Genomic DNA, 9,537 nt, shown 5'->3' with positions numbered 1-9,537 from the left:
CAAGGAGCCAGCGGTCACCGTCGCATCGCAGCGACGACCAAGTCGGTGTCCGACACGTTTGTGTGGAAGACGCTTTCCACGGACGTCGAAGCGTTCGTGCGTGCCTGTTTGTACTGCCTGTCCATTGACGGAGAAATGGTTCCCCGTCCAGTGGGTTCGGCACTTCACTCGGAGAAGTCAAACGAGCTCATCCATTTCGACTGGTTGTCGATGCCCATGACCAAGTCTGGTAAAAAACAAGTGCTTGTCGTGAAGGACGGCATGAGGGCTTTGTGCAGCTGTTCGCGGTAGAGTCCGCTGACGTCGCCGCGACTGCTCAGTGCCTGATGACGTAGTTTACCACGTTCGGCTGCGTTAATACATGGGTGTCAGATGGCAGCTCTCACTTCAAGAACGAAGTAATCGAGAAGGTGCGGAAGTTGGTCCCACCATCATATCACGACAGCCTACAGTCCTTGGGCGAACAGGACTGTAAAAGTAGTCAACCGACTAGTACTGTGCGCCGCAAAGCCGCTGCTCAGCGAAATGAAGCTGAACGCGGACGAATGGCCGCATGTGTTACCCCTCGTTCAAGGTGCCCTCAACCATCAGTCGGCGGACCGGTTGGGAGGAATTGCACCTGTGACAGCGTTTACTGGCCTGTCAGCCATGACCCTGCGGGCAGCCACCCGATGTCCAAGGAAGTTTACGTCGCGGACTGGCTTGGTGCCGCCCGTCAGAAACATGTCACGAACCTCCAAGTGGCGCTTGAAGAAATGCACCGCAACGTGGTGGTGCAAAGCGACAAGTTGTGTCAGCAAGCGCGTGGATGCCGCGATCGAAAATCCCAAGTCAAGTTTGCGGGTTTCTCGGTCGGCGATTTTGTGCTTTCGGAGCGGTCGTCAACCGTCCGACAAAATTGGCCCTGCATTGGCGAGGACCCTGCCAAGTGACCAGAGTCATCACAGACCATGTGATGGAGACTCAGCAGCTGGTGCCATCGTACGAAGTCATGGTCCATCATGCTTGCCGATTGAAGGTGTACCACGAAGGTGGTATAGAGGTGACCGAAGACCTCGAGGCAGATCGCGTTTGGCGATGGCGGATTTCATGTGGAGCGCCTGGATGAAGTGCGCTGCGTGGATGGCCAACACCAAGTTTTGGTGAAGTGGCTTGGACTCGACGATGAAGAATCGTCCTGGGAACCTGCGGCGAATTTGCTGGACGACATTCCAGTCGTGTTTCGCAAGTGGGCGGTGGCCAACAAGGAAGACCCTACCGTGGCTGCCCTCATCAAGACACTGGGCTTTCCGTAGGAGGGGAAGTGTTCTGCAGCGTGCAGAGCAATTGGGTCGCGCGTTAGTTTGACCCATGGCAAACACACACACACACATTGTGTGTGTGCCGTGCCAAAGCTTCCGATACCTTAGTGGATGTACTGAGTACTTTAGTGAATGGTAGTCAGTAGGCGCCTCATGGCGTGTTTAACATCACTAATGCCAGTGTTATATTTGCTACCTTGACGAAGGCCCCGTGGCCGAAAGCCAAGAAGAAGACAATACAGTTATATACTCGGGTCGAGCTATTCTCTCGAAACAACAGCTAAGTTGTTGCTACGTAATTATTTTGCCCCCACCCTTGTTGAGCATCCTCATATCAATACTCTGGATAATAATCCGTATGCATGTCGTGAGTGAACTAACTACAGGTAGTGAAGCACCTTCACTAAGCGATACATGGCTCATGTATCGTGAGCAAAATTGGAAGGCCAGTTTGGTTGTACTAGTAAAGCGAATACAGTGGTGTCAGCTGTCGTCTTAATCGACGACTAAGCGTACAAGGAGGTTAGCTACAGTGTAGTACTTACTACGAAGTAAGTATTTCATTTCTGTAAACTTCTTGAGCCGCCAGCAAAATCTGTCTGTGTGAGAGTGTAGGGAAATAACAAGTGTTTGTATTGGCTGTGGATACGACCATAAATAACTATTATCTAGTGACCTATCTACTGGCATACAAGCACTGCAGTGAGGCTTATTAGTCCTTTAGTGACATGTAATTTGTTTGGGTCATGCGTTGTTGGAAGCGCAAGCAAGGTTCGTTTACGCGGTGCATCATGCGATGACTTCTGTAGTGTGACGATATCCGTAGTTAACGTTAATACTGTACAAGATTGCAGAATATATAAATACGAAGATTTGTGTGCTAGCATTATTAACCCAGAGCTAAATTTGTGCAACAGCAATTGTACACAAAGTTTTCAACCGAATTACAACTAAAATATGTGAAGTCACGCTATAATGTGCGTACGTGTTTGTTGTGGGAACCATAGGCGATGCTGTTCACAATATTGTAAAATACACTGTTGCTGGGTGTAGCGAATATACTAGAGGGGTAGGGAATATACTAAGGGGGTAGTGAATACCATATACGGGGGGTAGTGAATACCATATACGGGGGGATCTACTTGGGGGTAGTCTGCGTAATATATCCTAAGGCACAACTTGCGACTAGAATGCTACTGATGATACGCATCGTTGCCACATACTCGGAGTACTTCAGTAGTACATACATTGTACAGTACGTAAATTTAGTACATACATGTTTATGTACTATTAATAGTATAAAATCGTATTCCACTGCAGTAGTATTTACTGTTAGTAGCGGTATACCTTTCGTACTAGCTAACCAATGTAGCCCAGTGTACTGTACATGAGTGGATTGTTGCGGAATTGATTTCACAGTCTGGAGGATTAAAATTCGTCCGAAACGTGCAGTTGCCGCGTCCTTGCTTAAGGCTTGCGTAGTAAACATATGCTTTGAATCGATGTGAGGGCTAGATCGAAGTTCCCACTTTCACATGCTTGGTAGCAGCGGTTACCAAGAATATAATATTAATATACGATCTATAGTTAATACAGCCGATATTCATGGTCGTCGTACGTATTCTATACGTTGTAACAATACCTATCAGCTATAGCTTTCTAGTCGCAAGTTGTGCTTAAGTATATACTTTATAGTACTAGTATCTACTCACTACCCCCACGTATATTCACTACCCCCCAATATCAACCCTTAGAATATTCGCTACCCCCCTGCTTTTCACTGCGATTCGAACGATTGGCATGCTCACTCTCAACTGGAGGCTGCGGGAAATGGCGAACATAGCCATCCTCGGCGACATAAGCGAGGATGAACGTATGTCTAGACGAAGGAATTGAATTTTGGTGCAAGGCGACTTTGTATTCGATTCCGCTGTTCAAAACGTATACATATGGATCCTCAAATTTTGGCAGTTATACGATGCTTTTTGGAAAAGTATCCACTGCATTCCACGAGAATACCGTTACGTATTTTTTATATATAATAAGTATGCCATATTCTAAAAAGATAACATCGAAATATAGCATCAAGTTAACATAAGTTACATCAATGTTTGTCATAATTTATGACAAACAATTTTAACCATCGAGAAAGTACATGACTTTGTCGTTGAATTGCTCAGCAACAGCTTGTCTGAGCGTGATACATTTAATATGAAAACTGACATGACGAGATGGCTGCGGGCTATATAACGAGACGCCCGCATGCGTCGCCCTAGCACTGAACCCACTCGCCCGTGTACGCTGTCCACATCGCAGGCACTGGTTTCTCGACCAACTGAGCATGCCCCCTCCCTCGTTTGCGACTTCTGGACTTCTATCAACGCATGTGTAGACTATCAATGCAAATGTTGTGTAACAGTTCGTTTTCAAGAGCATTAAAGCGTAGGTGCAATTATAGGTCGCATCCGCAGTAGCACCTGCAACAGAGTTATCACTCTTAAGTATTTATTAGTGATAAACAATAAGGCACCGGTAATGCTACACATTTGTTTCAAGGCATACCAGAGCAAACATTGCGCTGTACAATAGCCGAGTTTGACATGGAAGTCTATTACAGTACAACGTAATACTAATCGTATAATACGTAGTACTAGTACAATTACAATGTAAGGGTCTGGTTGAAGTAAAATCCACCTGATTTTTTTCGACGACTTTTTGCTGTAAGGTTTTCGTTCATTCTTGGGCCTGTACATTGTGCTTCAACATGTGGTGGGTTCTACTGGGCGACATGAGATATGACTGTCAATTTTTTTACGGATGCTATCAGTTTTTCTGATTGTGATTACTACGTCTGTTACTACATAGAATAATTGTTGAAGTACCTGTGGCGCAAACGGGGACCACACTCAATCTCGCAAGACGCTGTCGGTAGATTGTGGGCATACAGAAATCAATCTGGCAGTCAACAAGCCGTATTCATCGAATGAATGCTATCCTTAGTTTTTATTATTGATCGGACATCGTTGCCAACAAAGTTGTTAACGCCGTGAATGCTATAGCGTATTTGGGTTCAACTACGGGTGCTTATTATTGCACTAGCCATGCATTGCCATAAAGCTTGCACAGGCAAAATTTACAGAGCTCCTCGACCTCGACGCGCGACAATTTCGAAGGGCATCTCCACAACTCAACGGGGACCCAAGTTGGGCGCATTTCCGCCTTGCTCCATTGAGGAACTTTCCAGTCATTGGCCTCGGTAACTAAATGTCGCGACCACTACAAAAACATCAATTAACAAATTTGAACACGAACTAACCTCAACCAAGGAATTCATCGCCAGCGAATTGCACTGCGTAATCGTAGATGCTGCGCAGCGAGGAGTGGCAAACTGGCGAACAATTTCGTCTTTCAGCAGCTGCGACCCCTGACCAAACGCATGAAAGTTTTCACTTGGCTTTGACACAAGCACCTTGGACTTGGTGGTTTCTCGTGCGTCTATGATCGTGAGCTACGAACATTGTATAAATAGATCATATTACTCAAAATAAATACAGCTGCAGTGTTTCCACTAGTCGAGGTGTAGTTCCGCTACGCATGAAGTAGTCGGCTATGAGCCCGTCGAATTTTTTGCTGTGTAGCCGAATTGCGTTGAACTGTCACCAAATGCGCATCTTGAGTCAAAAGCCGTAGCTGCTTTACAGGAAATAGGAAAGGCAAACTATCTACAAGGAAGGTAAAGTTAATCGGATATTTTGGGGCGTACCTTTGTTGGCATTGATCATTGAACATTCGATCCCCATGTCGTACCATTCCCTTTGAAGGTCAACATAAATTTGCTTCACACCAGCATTTTGGATGCCGTCTGCATGCTCGAAGGACAATAAAACATCTTGAATGGTCATGAGAACATGGTATTCATGAGACCATGGTATATACTACTTTCTGATCGTACCTTCGTGACCGTTGTGGACTCCAATTAATTGAACCCATCGATGAGGGCAAGGGCCACTGGCGTAGTGTGTCAATGCCAGCTCTTGAAGGCTTTGAGAGTAACCGGCATTGGACAACCTAACATATTGTAAATGAACATCGATTCGTCGAGTACATGTACTGATTCGTACGCTTGAGTAATTCGTTGGCTGTTGGTTCCACGAACTGATTCAGCATCGAAAGGAAGCGTGACACTTCGGGCTCTCGCCACGACGACGCTTTCCTGATGATCTTGTGAGCTTGCTTGCATAATGAGGTACTCGTTGAATCCCTTGCAATCTACAAAACGCCGTCAATGCATGGATTGGTGAGCTCACTGTCACCTTCGGAGTTTGCTGGGGGGGAATTCATTTCACCGTCGAGAATAGCATCGTACGTATCGAGCAGGTACTCGATGTCCATGCTGTAGGAATTTCGAATGAGCAAAGTATTTGAAAGTGGGTCGTTACATAGCCACCCAAAATTGGATGATATCATTTGACAATTCAAATCCTATTATCCAATGAAATCTGTTTTAGAGACCTTGAGTTCAAAATCATGGATCCGTGCCCGCAATGTGGCAACACACTACACGACGGCAATTCGTGCTGTGTTTGTAGCTGGGATTGTCATCGAGCTGCCCGTACGGAACAGCGTACTCGAGTGGCAAGTCAGGGTTCACGATTGGAATCCTACAAGAAGCGAATGTTAGAAGCAACTTCACAGTTCAACGACAAATTCAACTCGGGTTTTACCAACTACGCCAAGGCAACCACAACACCTATTCGAAAGAATGCCCCACATCGGAACGCTCGTGTTCAAGCGCTGCCGACGGCTGTGATGGAGGCGAAGCGAGCCACGATGCACAGCTACTGTACGACCAGTCCGACGAGGGGACCGACTACATAGCTGGGGACGAGGAGGCCCAGGATGAGGAAGCCCAGGATGCGCAGCAATCGAACGACAACCATTTGAACGCTGTAGCCATGTGCGGTACGCCTTCTCCTTCTGTGATAACAAGCGCTGGGCCGTTCAACGCTTACTTTGGAGTTTTACAACGCACTAAAGCATACTTTACACTCGTGCCCGGTAAAGTTCCGGTGTATTTCGTAGCTGACACTATCGTAGGATACTTGTACCTGCTACCAAGTTTGTCGAGCAATTTCAAGAATCCCACGTTCGACGCTAAAGCTGCGCATGTGTACCGCGGGAATTTTTCATTCGACGATGGCACTTTCAACGAGATTATCTACTGTACATCATGTCGTTCACGCCGGTTGTACACAACCACCCGAGCGTTGTTTTCAGGCGACATTACCTTCACGAGTTACAACGACTTCTTGCACCAATGCAATGATGAGGAATGCATTCACGTTAGGTACATACATGACTTGCAGCATAAAGATGTAACAATACTGCACGATGTAGAGATGTACAAGGGTTAACCGTGAACGATATCAAGCCACAATGCAACGGCCTAACATCGCTTCCGCCGTCAATCCTGTTCGTGGTAGAATACGACACGTATTCCACGGTATTCGTAAGTTCGGCCCCCCCAACTGACAACCTCGATCGAGCAGTCCTAAAAGGAGTGGCACGTGATGTATGGAAATGCTGTGTTTGTGCGCCCTCTCGAATGTGCCGCCACGTCGCAGCATGGAGACATTTTGGTGCATCCAGTGACAATATCGGTTTTGTTGAGTTCGATGAATCATGGTGCACCCCACCCGCTCGGCCTGAGAGCGAAGTGAATGCGATGGAGAATACTCAACCGATTCCCAGCAGCGTCGAATCGATCGCAGCTGTCAAGCTGTCTCGGGGTTTTAACGTCCTTCAAGACATGGACTCAAACATGGAATGCGTTGTGGACGCCTCTGTTCAGTGTGTATGTGGAAATCCCTTTGACGAGAACGTAGTACCCGCTTGGTTCGAAGTGAAGGTTGTAGGAGTCACCAACCAAAGAACTTTCAAGGTATTTATTGATGGATTCAAGTATTGTTTTGTGATATACTGCCGTAGACCCATGGCCTTAAGTGTTCGAACACGAGCTGCGTGAGGTACCTCGTGTACAATGGTGTGAGCTGTGGGTTCCTTCGTGCCACGCACGCCGTGTACTTTGACATCGATCTCTGCCACTACATTCGCTCGGCATGGCTCGAAGGGCCAACGTCATTAAGGGGAACGTGGAGGACATTGATGGCGGTCCATGCACTACTTGGTAGTGATTTTTGCACGTGGTCTGCGTATCGAACTGCATGCTGGCAAATTCTCTCTAGGTAGATCACTCTGATTTATCATTGTTAATCAATGCTTAGGGTACATCTTGACATCGTCGATGGTTTGAACTGCCCACACTGCGGTAGCCTGGACACAGCACCAATACTAATTGGGGATGGAACGAAGCTTGCTTGTCGAGCTGACCTTGCCGGAAAAAAGTACATGCCTACAACTTGGGGGGAGGTTCGCCACGGGGTCGACATTTCCAAACGAATACTGATCCGAAACAAAACCTTGCGCAAGTGTTTGAGACATTTTGCGGGTCGTATAACCAAATCCACGGACAAATCTGTTCCCGCAATCATGCTCCACGGCGACCATGCGACCATGATGGGATTGATTTCCACGGATCCAAGGGTGGCATTCATGTACGACTTTATTGGGTACCTGGTACGCAATGCTGGACCGAGTGGTATGTGTCCAGCCGTGTGGTCCGAATTTGTTCGAGATATGTCATTCACGTCGGTTGCACCGAATGGACTACTTCACGACCCGCACGTACTACAACCTCTACTGTACGTAATCTCAACGACCAAACTTGTGAATGTCTCCAATGGCGACTACATTGTGCTGCTGGATCGTATGCCAATCTTAGCACGTGCGTTGCAAGCGTCCGGTTTACTATGTGATCCTGGCAACCTATGTTGGGATGGCTTGTCCAAAGTACTCCTCAAATTCAGTAATTTGTGCGGATACTTATCCACGCTAACGTTGAATGAAGTCAGCCCAGCGCAAACAGACGTAGTCCAAACATTGGACAACGACGAGTCTTTATCTGCCTGCTTTCCTGGCGCACCATGCATACGTCGGCTCGGTACTTATGCTGCGAACCCCAATGGCCAGGCCATTTGTACAAAGAACGCCCCCCGATCAAAATATATGTAGTGGCTACTGCAACGACAATTTCCCCCAGTTGGATAAGATCGCTACTGTGTGGGGGGAAGTGTACAATTCAAGTCTGGCCGCTGTTGTCGCAAGTTGTGGCTATATGCGCAAGGACAACTTTATGTTGTTCTTAAATCATTACATGACAACGTTGAACAAACGACGAATTCAAGCAGTCATCAAGGAATCGGCAAGCCAAGACAGCATCAAACGCCAGCAATGGAGAACAATCAACCAATACATCCACGCCCTACAACAAGACATCAGGCACCATGCTAATGAGCCTCAATGCACCGCCACAACTCCATGCAAACTATGCAGCCCAAGTCAAGCATAGCCACAATAGCGCCGGCTCAGCAAAATGCACAACTAAGTACTGCGTAGTAGTCGCATAATCCAGAACCTTCCACGTCTAATCTGACCCTGCATAATCGAGTGCCGTAGGCTCAATTCTAGCTCGTTTTACTTGATTCTTGGACCTACCCCTTGCTCGAGACATGGTCACCACGGGGTGGTCGAGTGGTAGCGTCCACATGACATGGCTGGCCCAGGGGCAACCGAACAACCTACATCGCATACCTTTCACGTCTAATCTGACCCTACATATTCGAGTGCCATTGGCTCAATTCTGCACAAAGCTATACAAACGACCTCCGCTAGGCTGCCGTGCGCGAAGTTTTGTGGGTGGGTGCTCTATCGTCACTCGCTAGTATAAGGCTTGGTCAATGTGAAAAAAACAAAGTTAAAGTTGGGAATCGATTCCTCAACCTGCCGGTTTGCAACATAGACCCGTTACCGATAGGCTACATAGACTTGCGTGTAGAATAGATTATTGTTTCGTGCGTTAATAAATACAGTGGTAATGCGATTCGTTGTAGGTACCGTATAGTGTAATACGAGTCGGACAGTGATATGCCGTATCCGAATACGGATACGATGTGAATTACAAGGTGATTTTGGCTTTCGTTCCGGACATACAAATACAAAGTAGTCCTACACCAAGCCTAAAATTGCAAAAAACATTATATTACCACGGAAATTCAGTTTCACAGGAAATAGACAAGAAGAGAGATCGACGTGAATAAGAATACAAAGTCGTCATACA

The 9,537-nt window shown here is 46.9% G+C and overlaps 3 protein-coding genes across 3 annotated transcripts; all 3 read left to right on the top strand.

Moving 5' to 3' along the window:
- Positions 1 to 525: 525 nt before the first annotated feature.
- H257_16965 (hypothetical protein) lies at positions 526 to 1,295 on the top strand (the record flags this gene model as incomplete). The annotated part of the gene is made up of 2 exons (XM_009845589.1): positions 526 to 981; positions 1,053 to 1,295. 2 exons carry the CDS (start codon positions 526 to 528, stop codon positions 1,293 to 1,295), a joined length of 699 nt encoding a protein of 232 aa, XP_009843891.1.
- Positions 1,296 to 5,709: 4,414 nt separating this feature from the next.
- H257_16964 (hypothetical protein) lies at positions 5,710 to 7,614 on the top strand (the record flags this gene model as incomplete). Its single annotated transcript, XM_009845588.1, has 6 exons — positions 5,710 to 5,718; positions 5,891 to 6,263; positions 6,399 to 6,471; positions 6,699 to 6,804; positions 7,290 to 7,488; positions 7,586 to 7,614. 6 exons carry the CDS (start codon positions 5,710 to 5,712, stop codon positions 7,612 to 7,614), a joined length of 789 nt encoding a protein of 262 aa, XP_009843890.1.
- Positions 7,615 to 7,850: 236 nt separating this feature from the next.
- Positions 7,851 to 8,769, top strand: H257_16963 (hypothetical protein; the record flags this gene model as incomplete). Its single annotated transcript, XM_009845587.1, has 2 exons — positions 7,851 to 8,045; positions 8,461 to 8,769. 2 exons carry the CDS (start codon positions 7,851 to 7,853, stop codon positions 8,767 to 8,769), a joined length of 504 nt encoding a protein of 167 aa, XP_009843889.1.
- Between the last annotated feature and the right edge of the window lie 768 nt (positions 8,770 to 9,537).

The sequence above is a fragment of the Aphanomyces astaci genome (genome assembly GCF_000520075.1).
Source record: "Aphanomyces astaci strain APO3 unplaced genomic scaffold supercont1.95, whole genome shotgun sequence".
NCBI lineage: Eukaryota > Oomycota > Saprolegniomycetes > Saprolegniales > Verrucalvaceae > Aphanomyces > Aphanomyces astaci.
This window is presented reverse-complemented; position numbering and strand designations above follow the sequence as displayed.